The 19191-nt window shown below is 43.7% G+C and overlaps 1 protein-coding gene across 2 annotated transcripts in view; it reads left to right on the forward strand.

Annotated features, from left to right (window-relative positions):
- Nucleotides 1–17676: 17676 nt before the first annotated feature.
- Nucleotides 17677–19191, forward strand: part of hif1aa (hypoxia inducible factor 1 subunit alpha a) — a 51572-nt gene continuing 50057 nt past the window's right edge. For both annotated transcript variants that reach the window (XM_072271472.1, XM_072271463.1), the window contains exon 1: nt 17677–17976. Coding sequence is in view for 1 of the 2 variants with exons in the window: in XM_072271463.1 (XP_072127564.1) it covers nt 17951–17976 (26 nt within the window). In the remaining variant the exon portion in view is untranslated. The remainder of the gene's footprint in view (nt 17977–19191) is intronic.

Genomic DNA, 19191 nt, shown 5'->3' on the forward strand with positions numbered 1-19191 from the left:
TGAGTGTGTGACGTGAGGGGACCTATAGATAAAAGAATGGCACATGGCTTCTGATAGCACTGTTTACATTCAATCAAAACTCATGAGAGAAGACTATGGTAGAATGTAGATGGAGAAGAGCTGTTCAAAATTGAGAAGCTTCAATAGTGTAAAGATGGAGAAACTAATTCTGCAGGGTGAATGAAAAGAGACCAGGAGCGACAGATTTTAGGGAAAAATATAGCAGAAGTTTGTGGACTATAATGACATTACTTAGAGTTTGGGTCACTGTCTCATTTTGGTGCAGAACACAAATTCAATATACCTTTCAGAGGTAATTAGATTTAAAACTGAGATGTCTGCAGAGAGAAAGCAGAAATGTGTGCCACAGTGGAAAGACCTTTGGCATATGTGATGGGTCACTTGGCCTCTTTGCATTTAATTCCATTATAATATGAATGATTGGATATATATGCATCAACCATACCAGACAAATTCAAAATCTTTCCAATCAGCTTTAGGATGACATACAAATTGACTCCCATTTACACCCATTCTCGTTTTCTCACTTGAAATATCAAGATAGAGGAAATATTTGAGAAACATTATCCCTAGCATGAATTACCATCCTCTGGGGAGAATGATCAGTGGAAAAAAATATCGTTTTAAATAAATGATGTGGAATTATTGCAAGTGACTGAACTTACTTAACAGAACAAATTGCTTGAAAGGAGTAAAATTTAATTGGTTTTACCAGAATATTTTGCCTCAATGGCACATTGGTTATTGCCCAGGGGTCCCTACCTCCACAGTGATGAAGAATTTTGAGAGGCTGGTATTAAAGCATACCATCTCCTATCTGAATGGGGACTTGGATCTGCTCCAATTCGCCTAGCAAAGCTAAAGGTCTACAGCAGATGCTATCTTGTTGGCTCTTCACACAATCTTGGAACATCTGGACAGCAAAGATGGATACCTCAGGATACTCTTTATCAATTACAGCTCAGCATTCAAAACCATCATCCTTTAAGACTAATCGGGAAACTCCAAGACCTTGGCCTCAATACCCCCTTGTGCATTTGGATCCTGGATTTCCTCATTTGCAGACCCCAGTCAGTTCGGATTGGCAAAAACATCTCCTCCACAATCTCTATCAGCATAGGAGCTCTGCAGGGATGTGTACTTAGCTCCCTGCTCTACTCACTTTACAACTATGATTGTGTGGCTAAGTACAGCTCCAGCACCATATACAAGTTTGCTGATGACACCACTGTTGTGGGCCATATCAAAGGTGGCGATGAATCAGCATACAAGAGGAAGATTGAAAATTTGACTGGGTAGTGGAATAACAATAAACTCTCACTTAATGTTGATAAGACTAAGGAAGTAATAGTAGACTTCAGGAGAGGGAAACCAAAAGTCAATGAGTCAGTAATCATCTGAGGATGAGAGGTGGAGAGAATTAGTAACCTTAAATTCCTGGGTGTCACTATCCCTGAGGATCTGTCCTGAACTCATCATATAATTGCAAAGAAAGCATGACAGTGCCTCTACTTCCTCAGGAATCCGCAGAGACTTAGCATGTCATCAAAAACTTGGCAAACTTCTACAGATGTGTGGTGGAAAGTGTGCTGACTGGCTGCATTATGGCCTGGTATGGGAACACCAATGCCCTTGAGCGGAAACTCCATGGATTTGGCCCAGTACATCATTGCTAAAATCCTCCCAACCATTGAGCACATCTACATGAAACATTGCTGTAGAAAAGCAGCATCAATCACCAAAGATCCTCACCACCAGGCCAGGCTCTTTTCTCGCTGCTGCCATCAGGTAGAAGGTACAAGTGCCTCAGGACTCACATCTCTGGGTTCAAGAGCAGTTACTACCCCTCAACCAACAGGCTCTTGAACAAAAGGGGATAGCTACACTTATTTAAGGACTCTTTTTATCTTGCTATTTCATGCTCATTAATTATTGTTATTTATTTATTATCAGCATTTACACAGTTTGTTGACAGTTTACAGTTCGTGATGTTTATAGTTTACAGGTCCTGTTTACAGTTACTGTTTTATAAATTTGCTGAGTATGCCTGCAGAAAAAGAATCTCAGGGTTGTATGTGGTGACCTGTATGCACTCTGATAATAAATTTCACTTTAAACTTTGAACTCCGAAAATTGAAGTGTGAAATTTACTTAAGGCTTTGTAATGAACTTTGTACACTATCTGAACTGAGAGCAGTAAATTCTGACTCTCTGTGTCAGCTTGGAATGAGGTTTTATCATCTGCCCTGAGCATAACTCTTGTTAATATGACAGTAGTGAGAAATCAAAGGGTATGATTTGAATTATTTTCACATTCAAGAGCTAGCCTTATACAGTAGTCCTCAAAACGCCTATGTTTCTCCACTCATCCCAACCACATTTCCTTTCAAGACTTAACTCTTTGCTAGGTATAATTTCACAGATATTAATTTCCTTCTGATACTTCATTCACTATACTTTGATGCAGTTATTTTTCACAGTGGATGTCGGCAGACTTTATAGCCACTGGAACAAATACAAACCTATTTTCATCTAACGTTCACATCCACTCAGCAAACATTGCTGGACAGTGAATGTGAAAGGGAGCTTAGGTTATTTTCCATTATTCTGGACATTAAATCAACTTGATCCAAGGTTTTCACGCAGAATCTGGCCGCTCAGTCATAGGTGTACGGGGAGTAGAGTAGCGTGCTGCGCAACATTGTGGAGTTCTGGTGTTTAGAATAATTCTGGCAGAGGTATTGCTGCCTATACTTGTTGATTGAGTTCTGTTGGTCAAGAAAACAAGGATCCAGTTGCAGAGAGTGGCCTTGACTTCCAAGGTCTGGAGGATGGTGACATGTTTGTCTGGAGTAAAAGCATTGAATGAGGAGTTGTAATCAATAAACAATTGTCTGACGTAGGTGTCTTTACTGTTTGGATGCTCCAGAAAGGAGTGTATGGTCAGGGAGATCATGGTGTTCATCGTAGAGCTGTTCCAGTGGTAGGCAAATTTCAGTGGGTTGAGGCTGTCTGGGAGGCTGGAGTTGATGCATGCCCTGACCAGCTTCTTGAAGCACATCACCACGGTAGATGTCAGATCCACTGGACTGTAGTAAAATAAAGAGGTGTTGCTAACGTTGTATAGAGCTTCGGTGTGTACATTTGAATACTGGGTGCAACTTTATTCTCTCAACTTGAGGAATGATATGTAACTATACTGCCAGTGCAGCAAGATTGATTGCTATGATTTCATATTAGAAAAGATTGAGGAAGTTTGTTATCTACTGTCTGACATTTAAAAGAATGACAGGTGCTGCTTAAACTGCAGAGTTACTTCAGCAGACAGTTACTTCAGATTCTGGTGTCTGGGGCCTCTTGTTTATCCAGCAGGGAATTGATGGATATGTTGGAGGGAAAACAAAATCACTGGAAAAACCACAGGGAAACCAATAGAAAAAGGGGACTAATGAGATACCTCTGCTGGAGTTGACATGGACCTGATGGATGCTGAAGAGTTTTGGCCCGAGACGTTGACTGTCCTTTTCTATTAATACTGCCTGACCTGCTGAGTTCCTCCAGCATTTTGTGTGCGTTGCTTGGATTTTCAGCATCTGCAGATTTTCTCTTGTTTGTGAAAAGACAGGGTGTTGGGATCAGAGGCAAGATCAGATTTCGCTTGTTCTCTGTGATGGCTATCTCCATGCTGCTAAGGCTATGAAGACTGCCCCGGCTGCTGTGCGCCATGCCTGATGAACTGATGAGTGAGGCCTTGAGCCTTCTCTGGGGTTCGGATCTGAGGCCTCAATTTTGGTTCAGAATGCTGTTGCTTGCTTCAATTGTTTGCATGCTTTGTATTTTTTTCTCTCTTGTGCATCGAGGGTTGGTCTCTCATTTTTTATTTTTATTCTTTTTTTTCTCTAAATGGGTTCTTTTGCGTTTCTTGCTTTGTGGCTATCTGTGTGCAAGCAAATCTCAAGGTTGTACAATTTTAACGTTCTTTCATAATAAATAAATCATGAATCTTGAATCTTGTACTGCTGCTGCAAAACAACAAATTTCACATCATATAAGGCTGTGAGAATAAACTTGATTATGATTAATCAATAATTAACTTATTTTTGAAGCAGCTTAACTTACTGGATTGTACAACACACCTTTATAGGAGCTGGCATCAGCACCTACAAGATTAAAACAGTAGTGCAGCATTAGTGAAACGCTATTGCAGGTCGGAGCATTCGAGAGTTGAAGTTTGGGATTGTCTGTAGGAAATTTGTGTGTTCTCCTTGTAAGGGTGTGGGTGCCTCCAAATGCTTTGGCTTCCTTCCACAGTTCAAAGACATACCAATTAGTAGGTTAATCAGTGATTGTAAATGTCCTGTGATTAGGCTAGGATTAAATATGTGGGTTGCTGGGCAGTGACCATTGGGCAACCATTATTCTGTGCTGTATCTCTAAATAAAATAGATAATATGAAATGATAAAGCGGGATCTCCCAGTGGCCACACATTTTAATTCCACGTCCCATTCCCATTCTGATATGTCTATCCACAGCTTCCTCCACTGTAAAGATGAAGCCACACTCAGGTTGGAGGAACAACACCTTATATTCCGTCTGGGTAGCCTCCAACCTGATGGCATGAACATTGACTTCTCAGACTTCCGCTAATGCCCCACCTCCCCCTCGTACCCCATCCGTTATTTATCTATATACACACATTCTTTTCCTCTCTCTCCTTTTTCTCCCTCTGTCCCTCTCACTATACCCCTTGCCCCCCTCCCCCTTTTCCTTCTCCCTGGGTCTCCTGTCCCATGATCCTCTCATATCCCTTTTGCCAATCACCTGTCCAGCTCTTGGCTCCATCCCTCCCCCTCCTATCTTCTCCTATCATTTTGGATCTCCCCCTCCCCCTCCCCCTCCCCCTCTCACTTTCAAATCTCTTACTAGCTCTTCTTTGAGTTAGTCCTGACGAAGGGTCTCAGCACAAAATGTCAACTGTACCTCTTCCTAGAGATGCTGCCTGGCCTGCTGCGTTCACCAGCAACTTTTATGTGTGTTGCTTGAAATTCCAGCATCTGCAGATTTCCTCGTGTTTGCGTAATATAAAATGATAGTGTACTGGCACTGGGGTTTCCTTGTAATTTATTTTATTTTTATTTGGAGACACAGCACAGTTACAGGCTATTCCAGCCTGATGAGACCTTGCCTCTCAACCATGTGTCTTTAGATTGTGGGAGGAAACCGGAGCACCAACAGGAAACTCACTCAATCACAGAGAGTACGTACAAACTCCCTGCAGACAGAGGCAGGAATTGAACCCATGTCCCCGGCACTGTAACGGTGTTACTCTAACTGCTGCACTACCATGCCACCCCATGGGGCAAGGGCTCCTGTTTGGGAATGTTTAGAATGTTAGCATGGGGCACCTAATGAAAAAGTGCTTACCCAGTGAAAATAATTAATTTTTAAAGTATTTTCCTCTGACATCTTATTTTTGTGCACATTCGCTGTTCAGATTGTGGCCTGTGCTAGAGTTTGTTTAACGTCAAAAATTATATCCTTATTAAGTTGTTATCGTCATACTACATATCTAAGATCTTCAGGTCAGTTTGCCTGGACTTGTACTACCTCCCAACGCACAGAATTTGGAAGACTGAGAAGCTTGTCATGTCTTCTGGGGATTGGCAAACTCAAAATGCATTTTTAGCTCCCAGTCTTCAGGCTCATCAATGAACATTCAGCATCTTATTCACCAAACAAATCCAAAAGAAAACATTGGAATAATTGTGATTGGAATTCATAAAAAAGTGCCATGTTCAACTTATATCCACACTTATTGGAAGGTACTATTTACTCTGTTGAGCCATTTCCAAATTCTACACACTGGTGCACCTCAGCCCCTTACTCTACATATGACTGTGGGACCAAATCATTAAAGAGAGGTGACATAAGGGATGGAAGGTATAGAATCAGTCTGGATAGAGTGAAGGAACTACAAGGGCAAAAAAAGGACTCTGATAGGAGATGTATACAGACCCCCAAACAGTAGTAAGGATGTGGTCTACAGATGTTTCAGTATTACAGCGGAGTAAAGGGAATTATAGAGTTATAAGAGAGCTATTGGCCAGAATTAATTGGAAAAGAACACTGACAGGGATGAGGCAGAGCAGCAATGGCTGGAATTTCTGGAAGCACCTCAGAAAACACAGGATATATACATCCCAAAGAGGAAGAAGTATTCTAAAGGTAAGATGACACAGTCATGTCTAACAAGAGAAGTCAAAGCCAACATAAAAGCCAAAGAGAGGGCATATAGAAACATAGAAAACCTACAGCACAATACAGGCCCTTTGGCCCACAAAGTTGTGCCAAACATATCCCTACCTTAGAAATTACTTGGCTTACCCGCAGCCCTCTATTTTTCTAAGCTCCATGTACCTATCTAAAAGTCTGTTAAAAGACCCTATCGATTCCAACTCCATCACCATTACCAGCAGCCCATTCCATGCACTCACCACTCTCTGAGTAAAAAACTTACCCCTGACATCTCCTCTGTTCTTACTCCCCAGCACCTTAAACCTGTGTCCTCTTGTGGCAACCATTTCAGCCCTGAGAAAAAGCCTCTGACTATCCACATAATCAATGCCTCTCATCATCTTATACACCTCTATCAGGTCACCTCTCATCCTCCGTCGCTCCAAGGAGAAAAGGTTGAGTTCACTCAACCTGTTGTCATAAGGCATGCTCCCCAATCCAGGCAACATCCTTGTAAACCTCCTCTGCACCCTTTCTATGGTTCCCACATCCTTCCTGTAGTGAGGCGAACAGAACTGAGCACAGTACTCCAATGGGGTCTGACCAGGGTCCTATATAGCTACAACATTACCTCTTGACTCCTATATTCAATTCCACAATTAATGAAGGCCAATACACCATATGCCTTCTTGACCACAGAGTAAACCTGCGCAGCTGCTTTGTGCGTCCTATGGACTCAGATCCCAAGATCCCTCTGATTCTCCACACTGCCAAGAGTCTTACCATTCATACTATATTCTGCCATCATATTTGACCTACCAAAATGAAGCACTTCACACTTATCTGGGTTGAATTCCATCTGCCACTTCTCAGCCCAGTTTTGCAACCTATCAATGTCCCGCTGTAACCTCTGACAGCCCTCCACACTATCCACAGAACCCCCAACCTTTGTGTCATCAGCAAACTTACTAACCCATCCCTCCACGTCCTCATCCAGGTCATTTATAAAAATCACGAACAGTAAGGGTCGCAGAACAGATCCCTGAGGCATACCACTGGTCACCAACCTCCATGCAGAGCATGACCTGTCTACAACCACTCTTTGCCTTCTGGGGGCAAGCCAGTGCTGGATCCACAAAGCAAGGTCTCCCTGGATCCCATGTCTCCTTACTTTCTCAATAAGCATGGCATGGGGTACCTTATCAAATGCCTTGCTGAAATCCATATACACTACAGCTACTGCTCTTCCTTCATCACATCCTCAAAAAATTCAATCGGGCTCATAAGACACGACCTGCCCTTGACAAAGCCATGCTGACTATTCCTAATCATATTATACCTCTCCAAATGTTCATGAATCCTGCCTCTCAGGATCTTCTCCATCAACTTACCAACCACTGAAGTAAGACTCACTGGTCTATAATTTCCTGGGCTATCTCTGCTCCCTTTCTTGAATGAAGGAACAATATCCGCAACCCTCCAATCCTTCGGAACCTCTCCCGTCTCCATTGATGATTCAAAGATCATTGCCAGAGACTCAGCAATCTCCTCCCTCACATCCCACAGTAGCCTGGGGTACATCTCATCCGGTCCCAGGGACTTATCCAACTTGATGCTTTCCAAAAGCTCCAGCACATCCTCTTTCTTAATACCTGCATGCTCAAGCTTTTCAGTCTGCTGCAAGTCATCACTACAATCACCAAGATACTTCTCCATTGTGAATACTGAAGTAAAGTATTCATTAAGTACCTCTGCTATTTCCTCCGGTTCTATACACACTTTCCCACTGTCACCCTTGATAGGTCTTATCCTTTTGCTCTTCACATACTTGTAGAATACCTTGGGGTCTTCCTTAATCTTGCCCGCCAAGGCCTTCTTATGGCCCCTTCTGGCTCTCCTAATTTCCTTTTCAAGCTCCTTCCTGTTAGTCTTATAATCTTCTAGATCTCTAACATTACCTAGCTCTTTGAACCTTTTGTAAGCTTTTCTTTTCTTCTTGACTAGATTTATTACAGTATTTGTACACTATGGTTCCTGTACCCTATCATAATCTCCTTGTCTCATTGGAACGTACCTATGGGGAACTCCACACAAATATCCCTTGAACATTTGCCACATTTCTTCCGTACACTTCCCTGTTAACATCTGTTCCCAATTTAAGCTTCCAATTTCCTGCCTGATAGCCTCATGATTCCCCTTACTCCGATTAAATGCTTTTCTAACTTGTCTGTTCCTCTCTCTCGCCAATGCTACTGTAAAGGAGATAGAATTATGATCACTATCTCCAAAATGCTCTCCCACTGAGAGATCTGACACCTGACCAGGTTCATTTCCCAATATCAAACCAAGTACAGTCTCTCCTCTTGTAGGCTTACCTACATATTGTGTCAAGAAACCTTCCTGAACACACCTTTCAAACTCCACCCCATCTAAACCCCTCGCTCTAGGAACATGCCAATCAATATTTGGGAAATTAAAATCTGCCATCACGACAGCTCTGTTATTATTACATCTTTCCAGGATCTGTTTCCCTATCTGCTCCTTGATATCCCTGTTACTATTGGGCAGCCTATTAAAAACACCCAGTAAAGTTATTGACCCCTTCCTGCTCCTAACCTCCACCCACAGAGACTCCGAAGACAATCCCTCCATAACGTCCACCTTTTCTGCAGCCGTGACACTATCTCTGATCAACAGTGCCACGCCCCCACCTCTTTTGCCTCCCTCCCTGTCCTTTCTGAAACATCTAAAACCCGGCAATTGAAGCAACCATTCCTGTCCCTGAGCCATCCAAGTCTCTGTAATGGCCACCACATCATAGCTCCAAGTACTGATCCACGCTCTAAGCTCATCCGCTTTGTTCACAATGACCCTTGCGTTAAAATAGACACATCTCAAACCGTCGGTCTGAGCGCGTCCCTTCTCTATCGCCTGCCTGTCCTCGCTCACACATTGTCTCCAAGCTTTCTCTATTTGTGAGCCAACCACCTCTTCCCCAATCTCTTCAGTTCAGTTCCCACCCCTCAACAATTCTAGTTTAAACTCTCCCCAGCAGCCTTAGCAAACCTCCCCACCAGGATATTGGTCCCCCTGGGATTCAAGTGCAACCCGTCACACCTGCCCCAAAAAAGGTCCCAATGATCCAGAAATCTGAACCACTGCCCCCTGCTCCATTCCCTCATGCACACAATTATCCTCCACCTCATTCTATTCCTCTTCTCACTGTCACGTGGCACAGGCAATAATTCTGAGATTACTACCTTTGCGGTCCTGCTTCTCAACTTCCTTCCTAACTCTCTGTACTCTTTTTTCAGGACCTCTTCCCCTTTCCTACCTATGTCATTGGTACCAATATGAACCACGACCTCTGGCTGTTCTCCCTCCCACTGCAGGGTATCTTGGACGCGATCGGAAACATTCTGGACTCTGGCACCTGGGAGGCAAACTACCATTCGAGTTTCTTTCCTGCGTCCACAGAATCGCCTGTCTGACCCCCTAACTATATAGCCCCCTTCCTCTTCCCTTCCCTACCCTTCTGAGCCATAGGACTGGACTCTATGCCAGAGGCATAGCCACTGTTGCTTCCCCCAGTATAATAAAGCAAAAATTAGTGGGAAGTTAGAGGATTGCAAAGCTTTTAAATACCAACAGAAGGCAACTAAAAAAGTCATTAAGAAGGTAAAGATGGAATACAAAAGCACGTTAGCCAATAATATTAAAGAGGATAGCACAAGATTCTTTAGATACAGAAAGGGTAAAAGAGAGGAGAGAGTGGATATTATATCACTAGAAAATGATGCTGGAGAGATAGTAATAGGGGACAAGGAAATGGCAGATGAACTAAATAAGTATTTTGCATCAGTCTTCACTGTGGCAGATGCGAGCAGGAGCCAGAGGTCATTAAATGTGTGAAGGTACTATAACCAGAGAGAAGGTTCTTAGGAAACTGAAAGGTCCGAAGGTTCTGGAAGACTGGAAAATTGCAAATGTCACTCCACTCTTCAAGAAAGGAGAAAGGCAAAAGAAAGGAAATTATAGGCCAATTAGTCTGACCTCAGTGATTGGGAAGATGTTGGAGTCGATTGTTAAGGTTGTGATTTTGGAATACTTGGAGGCACATGATAAAAACAGGCCATAGTCAGCATGGTTTCTCAAGGGAAAATCTTGCTTTGCAACTCTGTTGGACTTCATTGAAGAAATAACAAGCAGGATAGACAAAGGAGAATTGATTGATGTTGTGTACTTGGATTTTCAGAAGGCTTTTTACAAGATGCCACACAGGAGGCTGCTTAACAAGCTACGAGCCCATGGTATGTCAGGAAAGATTCTAGTATGGATAAAGCAGTGGCTGACTGGCAAAGAGTAGAATAAAGGGAGCCTTTTCTGGTTGGCTGCTGGTGAGTAGTGGTGTTCTGCAGGGGTCCGTGTTGGGACCGATTCTTTTAAGGGTTTGCATGATAGAATTGATGGCTTTGTTGCAAAGTTTTCAGACAATGTGATGATAGGCGGAGGGCAGGTAGTTTTCAGGATGTGGAGAGGCTACAGAAAGACTTAGACAGATTAGGAGAATGGGCAAAGAAGTGGCAGATGGAATATATTGTCAGGAAGTGTGTGGTCATGCAATTTGGCAGAAAAAAATGAAAGGTTGACTACTTTCTAAATGGAGAGAAAAATATGAAAATCTGAGGTGCAAAAAGGGACTGGGGAATCCTTGTGTAGGGTTCCTTAAAGATTAATTTGCAGGTTGAATCGGTGGTGAGGAAGGCACATGTGATGCCAGTATTCATTTGAAGAGGACTAGGATATAAAAGCAAGGATATAATTTTGAGACTTTATAAAGCACTGATTAGGCCTCACTTGGAGTATTGTGAGCAGTGTTGGGCCCCTAATCTTAAAAATGATGTGCCGAAACTGGAGAGAGTTCAAATGAGATTCACAAAAATGATTCCAGGATTGAATGACTTGTCATATGAAGAGCGTCTGATGGCTCTGGGCCTGTATTCACTAGAATTCAGAAGAATGAGGGGTGACCTCATTGAAACCTATCGAATAGTGAAAGGGTTGACAGAGTGGATGTGGAGAGGATGTTCCCTATAGAGGGAGAATCTAAGACCAGAGGACGCTGTCTCAGAATAGAGGGGCATCCTTTTAGAATAGAGATGAAGAGGAATTTCTTTAGCCAGAGAGTGGCAAATCTGTGAAATTCATTGCTCCAGGCAGCTGTGGAGGCCAAGTCTTTATGTATATTTAAGGCAGAGATTGAAAGATTCTTGATTGGTCAGGGCATGAAGGGATACGGGAGAAGGCAAAAGATTGGGGCTGAGAGGAAAAATGATGAAATAGGGCCCAATTCTGCTCTTATATTTTATGGTCATGGTCTTAAACAACAAATTTCACATCATATGTCAGTCTGTACTTTCCAAAGTTGCCATCTAACCTAGTCCCAATTGCTCACACTTGGCTCATATCCCTCCAAATCTTTCCTATCCATATACCTGTCCAATTTTCATGCTCCAATCACTTCCTCTAGCAGCTTGTTCCAGATATGCATCAACCTCTGCATGAAGAAATTGCCTGTCAGATCCCTTATAAATCTTTTCCTTCTTACCTGTAACTGATGACCTTTACTTTCTCACTCCCTTTCCCAGGAAAGATTGTGCGCATTCACTGTCCATGCCCATCCTGATTTAATTTTATACACCTCTTTAAGATCAGCCTCTGTCTCCTATCCATCAAGGAATAAAACCTTAGCATCCCAAACACCTGCCTATAATTTAGACTGTTTAGTCCTTGTAACATTCTCTATCTTAATTGCACTCTATCCCAGTTGTATCTTTCCTATAAAGGAATGGTTTAAATGATACACAGTACTTCTGGTGTGCCTCACCAAAACCTTATACAACCACAACATGACATCCCAACTCCTAATCTTAATGCCCTAACTAATGAAGCATGCATGACAAATGCTTACTTCACCACCCTGTCTACCTGAGACACCATTTTTGAAGAAAGTGACAGTGGTGCTTTGTGCTAGTCTGAAGTCACTGTCGGACTTCTTCTGCAAGAGAATAACTGATTCGATAAGATTCAAGTAAAAATGTTTCCAGTAATGGAAATAGAACAAAACCCTGACAACTGTCATTAGTTGGATTTGCCTTTATTTTTAAAACAATAAACATTGCATAGACAGATCTGTTCATGTTTAAGACCCTAATTTCAAATTAAGTTACATGACTTTCAATCTTTACATAAAATTGTATAATATTATGTCCTCCCTTGGAAAAAAGACGGTAGATGTTTTAAACCAGGAAATGCTGATATTCAGCATCTGTGTTAGGGGAGGAGTAGGAGAGAGCGAGAATGAATTAATATTTCAGTTGAACACATTTCTATCAGAATGTCTCATTGCACAACACAAATTCATCCTCCTTTGCCCTTTGCTATTTCTTAGCACCAACCAAATTGATTCTATTAGAGTTTCTTACTGGTTTCCTTCTCTCTACTTACTTATCCAGGCTGCCAGCCAACTTTTCCATTTAACTCCTTTCAACGCTAAATATCCTGTCTTCCCAAATTTGGTTATTTTACAATGACTTCTCGGACACTTCTCTCCCCTTTCTCGATGTCTCAGTCTCCATCTCTGGAGACAGACTGCCCACTGACATCTTCTACAAGCCCACTGACTCTCATAACTACCTCGACTATACCTCTTCCCACCCCACCACATGCAAAAATGCCATTTCCTATTTCCAGTTCCTCCGTCTCCACCGCATCTGTCCTGAGGATGAGGCTTTCCATTCCAGGACATCTCAAATGTCCTCTTTCTTTAAGGATCGTGGTTTCCCTTCTACCGTTATCAAAGATGCCCTCACCCGCATCTCCTTCATTTCCCGCACTTCGGCCCTCACCCCATCCTCCTGCAACCACAACAGGGACAGAGTTCCCCTTGTCCTTACCTACCACCCCACCATCCTCCGGATCCAGCACATTATCCTCCGCAACTTCCGCCACCTTCAACAGGACCCCACCACTAAGCACATCTTTCCCCCTCCACCCCTCTCCGCTTTCCGCAGGGATTGGTCCCTCCGCGACTCCCTTATCCGCATGTCCATCCCTACTGATCTCCCACCCGGCACTTATGCCTGCAAGCGTAAATGCTACACCTGTCCCTACATCTCATCTCTTGCAACCATTCAGGGCCCCAAACAGTCCTTCCAGGTGAGACAACACTTCACTTGTGAGTCTGTTGGGGTCATCTATTGCATCCGGTGCTCCCGGTGTGGCCTACTCTACATCGGTGAAACCCGACGCAGATTGGGGAACCCCTTCGTCGAGCACCTCCACTCCGTCCGCCAAGACAGACAGGATCTCCCGGTAGCCACCCACTTCAACTCTGCTTCCCATTCCCATTCAGATATGTCCATACATGGCCTCCTCTACTGCCATGATGAGGCTAAACTCAGGTTGGAGGAGCAACACCTCATATACCGTCTAGGTAGTCTCCAGCCCCTTGGTATGAACATAGAATTCTCCAACTTCCGGTAATTCCCTCCTCTCCCCTTCCCCTATCCCTATTTCATTCTACCTCCTCCCCCCGCTTCCTCATGGTTCCGCCTCCTTCTTCTTCTTCTTCTACTACTACCCATTGTTTTCAGAGCTATGACGTCGATGCTTCCCCTCCCCCACCCCTTTGTCTTTCAAATTACTGGTCTTTCAACTGAAGCTACAAGCATTCTTCAAATCCTTCCCCATCTTTCATTCTTCAGTCCTGACGAAGGGTTCCGGCCCGAAACGTCGACTCATCATTTCTAACTGATGCTGCCCGACCTGCTGAGTTCATCCAGCGTACTGAAAGTGTTGCTTTGATCCCAGCATCTGCAGATTATTTTGTGTTTAGGGTGATGATGCCCTTCCTCATGGACTCTGACAGGGGACTAACATCCTTCCGGGTAGATTTGCTAATGCTGCTCTGGGGTGTTCAAACTAGACTTGCAGGGGGAGGGGAACCAGAATGTTAGAGCAGATAGTGAGATGGAGGAGGATAAAGGTCATGTGAAGACTGCATATACAGACAGAAATCAAAGGTTTGTACGTGATAGAGATGTTCTCAGGTGCATCTATTTCAATGCAAGGAGTATTGTAGGTAAAGCAGATGAGATTAGGGTGTGGATTAGCACGTGGGATTATGACATTATTGCTATTAGTGAGACTTGGCTGCAGGTGGGGTAGGACTGGCAGTTTAATGTTGTTTGAGACGTGACAGAGGGGGAGGGATGAAAGGGGGAGGAGTGGCATTATTAGTCAGGGAGAATATCACAGCTGTGCGTAGGCAGGACAGCCCGGAGGGCTCGTCTATAGAGGCCATATGGGTGGAGCTGAGGAACAGGAACGGTGTGACCACACTAATAGGGTTGTATTATAGACAAGCCCAATATTCAGAGAGAATTGGAGGAGCAAATCCGTAGAGAGATAGCAGACCGATGTAAGAAACAGAAAGTTGTAATAGTAGGGGATTTTAACTTTCCACATATTGACTGGGACTCCCACACTGTGAAAGGGTTAGATGGCTTGGAGTTTGTCAAATGTGTTCAGGAAAGTTTTCTAAATCAATATATAGAGGTACCAACGAGAGAGGATGCAATATTTGATCTCCTATTAGGGAACCAGACAGGTCAGGTGACAGAAGTATGTGTAGGCAAACATTTTAGGTCCAGTGACCATAATGTCATTAGTTTCAAGTTAATTATGGACATGGATAGGTCTGGTCCCAGAGTTGAGGTTCTAAATTGGAGAAGGGCCAACCTTGAGGAAATGAGAAAGCATCCAGGAAGAGTGGATTGGGATAAGTTGTTTTCTGGCAAGGATGTGTTCAGTATGTGAAAGGCATTCAAAGGCAAAATTTTGAGAGTGCAGAGTTTGCATGTTCCTGCCAGGATTAAAGGCAAAGTTAACAGGCATAGGGAACCTTGGTTTTCAAGGGATATTGGTGATCTGGTTAAGAAAAAGAGAGCGATGTATAGCAGGCATAGGCAACAAGGAACAAATGAGGTACTTGAAGAGTATCAGAAGTGTAAGAAAATACTAAAGAAGGAAATCAGGAAGACAAAAAGAAGACATGAGGTTGCTTTGGCAGATAATGTGAAGGTAAACCCCAAGGGTTTCTATAAGTATATTAAGAGTAAAAGGATAGTAAGGGACAAAATTGGTCCCCTAGAAGATCAAAGTGGTCATCTATGTGTGGAGCCTCACAAGATTGGGTAAATCTTAAACAATTTTTTTGCATCAGTATTTACTCAGGAAACTGGCATAGCATATATGGAAGGAAGGGAAACAAGCAGTAGCGTCATGGAATATATAGAGGTTTAAAAAGGAAGAGGTGCTTGCTGCCTTACAGCGAATAAAGGGAGACAAATCCCCCGGGCCTGACATGATATTTCCTCGGACCTTGAGAAAAACTAGTGTAAAAATTGCAGGGGCCCTGCCAGAAATATTTAAAATGTCCTTAGCCACAGGTATGGTGCCGGAGGATTGGAGGGTAGCTCATGTTGTTCTGTTGTTTAAAAAAAGGCTCCAAAAGTAAACCAGGTAATTACAGGCTGGTGAGCCTGACATCAGTAGTAGGTAAATTATTGGAAGGTGTTCTGAGAGATCGGATATACAAGTATTTGGACAGCCAAGGGCTGATTAAGGATAGTCAGCATGGCTTTGTGCGTGGTAGATCGTGTTTAATGAATCTTGTAGAGTTTTTCGAGGAGGTTACTAAGAAAGTAGATGAAGGAAAGGCTGTGGATGTTGTCTACATGGACTTTAGTAAAGCCTTTGACAAGGTCCCACGTGGGAGGTTAGTTCAGAAGGTTCAGACACTAGGTATCCATGGAGAGGTTGTAAACTGGATTCAAAATTGGCTGTGTGGGAGAAGACAGAGAGTGGTAGTGGATGATTGCATCTCAGACTGGAGGCCTGTGACTAGTGGTGTGCTTCAAGGATCTGTGCTAGGACCATTGTTGTTTGTTGTCTATATCAATGATCTAGATAATAATGCGGTAAATTGCATCAGCGAGTTTGCTGATGGCACTAAGTTTGGAGGCGTTTGGAGGCAAAGAAGGCTTTCAAAACTTGCAGAGGGATCTGGACCAACTGAAAAATTGGGCCAGAAAATGGCAGATGGAATTTAATGCAGACAAGTGTAAAATACTAAAATAGTATTACTATTTTATTAATAAATAGTATTACTAATAAATTGTGGCATAGCTAAAATACTATCTACAAATTTGCTGACGATACAACCATTGTTGGTAGAATCTCAGGCGGTGACGAGAGGGCATACAGGAGTGAGATATGCCAACTAGTGGAGTGGTGCCGCAGCAACAACCTGGCACTCAACGACAGTAAGACGAAAGAGCTGATTGTGGACTTCAGGAAGGGTAAGACGAAGGAACACATACCAATCCTCAGAAAGATCAGAATTGGAGAGAGTGAACAGTTCCAAGTTCCTGGGTGTCAAGATCTCTGAGGACCTAGCCTGGTCTCAACATATCGATGCAGCTAGAAAGAAGGCAAGACAACGTCTATACTTTATTAGGAGTTTGAAGAGATTTCGTATGTCAACAAAAACACTCAAACTTCTCTAGATGTACCGTGGAGACTATTCTGACAGACTACATCACTATCTGCTATTGGGGGGGGGGGGGCTACTGCACAGGACCGAAAGAAACTGCAGAGGGTCATTAAGTTTAGTCGGCTCCATCTTGGGTACTAGTCTACAGAGTACCCAGGCCATCTTCAGGGAGCGGTGTCTCAGAAAGGCAGTGTCCATTATTAAGGACCTCCAGCACCCAGGGCATGCCCTTTTCTCACTGTTACCATCAGGTAGGAGGTACAGAAGCCTGAAGGCACACACTCAGCGATTCAGGAACAGCTTCTTCCCCTCTGCCATCCCATTCCTGTGAACATTGATCCCGTGAACACTACCTCACTCTTTTAATGCATATTATTTCTGTTTTTGCACGGTTTTTAATCAATTCATTATACGTATAATGTAATTGATTTATTTATTTAGGTTTTCTTCTTCTACATTATATATTGGATTGAACTGCTGCTGCTAAGTTAACACATCTCACAACACATGGCGGTGATAATAAACCTGATTCTGAAATAACATTTAAGTCAGCATTTCCTTCACTGCTGAAATAAACGCAGAAGTTGCTGGTCAGGTAGCATCGAGGGAGCGAGAAAGAGAAATCAACACGAGTGAAACACTGCGAGTCAGGAACCCCGTGACCGCAAGCACTCGAGTGCAACCGGCTCGCAAATGGGGCTCCCGGCACGCGGAGTGACGTAACTGGCGGGCGAGGGGGGCGGTGACGCCAGGCTGTCGCGCGAGTGGCTGCGCAATGGTGATGTCAGCGGGTGGCGTGGAGGGTGTGTGTGTGTCCGCGGGAGCGAGCCCGTGCGCGCGCACGTAGAGCGAGCGAAAGAAAAGTTGGTGCTGGTTGTAACTTGGGAGCCGCCATTCTGTGTTGTGTCTGGAGGAAGACATCCGGTTTGACGTACCACCGGTAACGTGTGAGACCACTTTCCGGCAGCGAGTGAGAGCGTTGGAGGTCGATCAGCCGGCTGGAGCCTTTATCCGGCGTTCCCGTGCCCGGCCGCGGTAGAAGGGATCAAGGAGGGAGCTGCGAGGACAATAACGCGATGCAAGTCGGCGGCGAGAAGAAGGGGTGAGTGTGCCCGTGATCGGCGGAATGTGGTGGAGCTGACCGTGACCGGCCGGCCGGCTGGTTGGCTGCTACCTGTGGATGGATCGGTGAGCCGTCCGCAGCCAGCGTCTCCTCCGATTGCCAGCAGTGAGAGTTGCAGCTGGAACTCGCCTCAGGCCCCACGTCGCCATTTTGTGAAGTCGAGTCTGAGCGGAGCTGGACTGCGGCCTGGACTGGGCGCCAGGGGATGGGGGTAGGGGTGTGCTGGAGGATTCTGTGCGGCCGCCACTGCCTGGTTCTCTCTCGGTTGACCTTGGACCGCTTCGATTAAAGGATTAGCTCGATGTTGTCTTTGCAATGTGCTTTTGGTCGGGCCCGGGATAATAGGTCACCTTCACTCGATCTGAAAGTTTGTGATGGAAAGCGCTGTCTCTCTCAGTTTTCAGGTTTTGCTTTCTCTTACTGTCCTGCTGAATTTTTGAGTTGTAAGCAAGTGCAATTTTGCGTTATTGTCTGATGGATTTGTCAGTGTTTGGGATACGTGCGTAAATATGTAATTTGGTCAAACATTTTTGGTGAAATGTGGTGATCACGGTGAAATTATATTTAATTACACAGGTTGCTTGTAGTGGCTTTAAAACCCACGAAGGTTTGTTTTCTGGGTAGTTGTAAATCTGATTATGCTTCCGTTCGACGTAAGAGACGATTTTGGCCCGTTGAGTCTATGCCAGTTCACAGGACAATCCCATTTTCTTGCTAATTTATTCGGTAGTCTTTTCCCGCATTCGCAACAATCTACTACACACTAACAGGCTAATTTACAGTGACCACTCAGAATGAATGGTATCAAAAATCACAGATATACCTGTGTTTCGTTCATTTGGGGAAAATGGGCTATTTGTTCTAACTGTTTCTACTGTAGTTATAACAGGGAATGATTCAGATTCTTTAATTTAGAAAATGTTGAATGGCTAGAGAAGAGATTTAGTTTTTGCTTATTTATATTCAATAAAATGAGATTATTGTTGGGTGATGCAAGTCTTAATATATTCTTAAACGCATTGCTATATTAATAGAATACATCGAATCCGGTAAACGTTACCAAAATATATATTTGATGTCAAAACTCTGGATGTGTTGTATTCTCAAGTCTGCCGTTATTCAGTTCTGAACACCCAAGTTACTGTGTGTTTTTCATTAATTGTTGGCTTGTCCAGTTTGAACCTTGAGAATCTT

Source organism: Mobula birostris, chromosome 1 (genome assembly GCF_030028105.1).
Source record: "Mobula birostris isolate sMobBir1 chromosome 1, sMobBir1.hap1, whole genome shotgun sequence".
Classification (NCBI taxonomy): Eukaryota; Metazoa; Chordata; class Chondrichthyes; order Myliobatiformes; family Myliobatidae; genus Mobula; species Mobula birostris.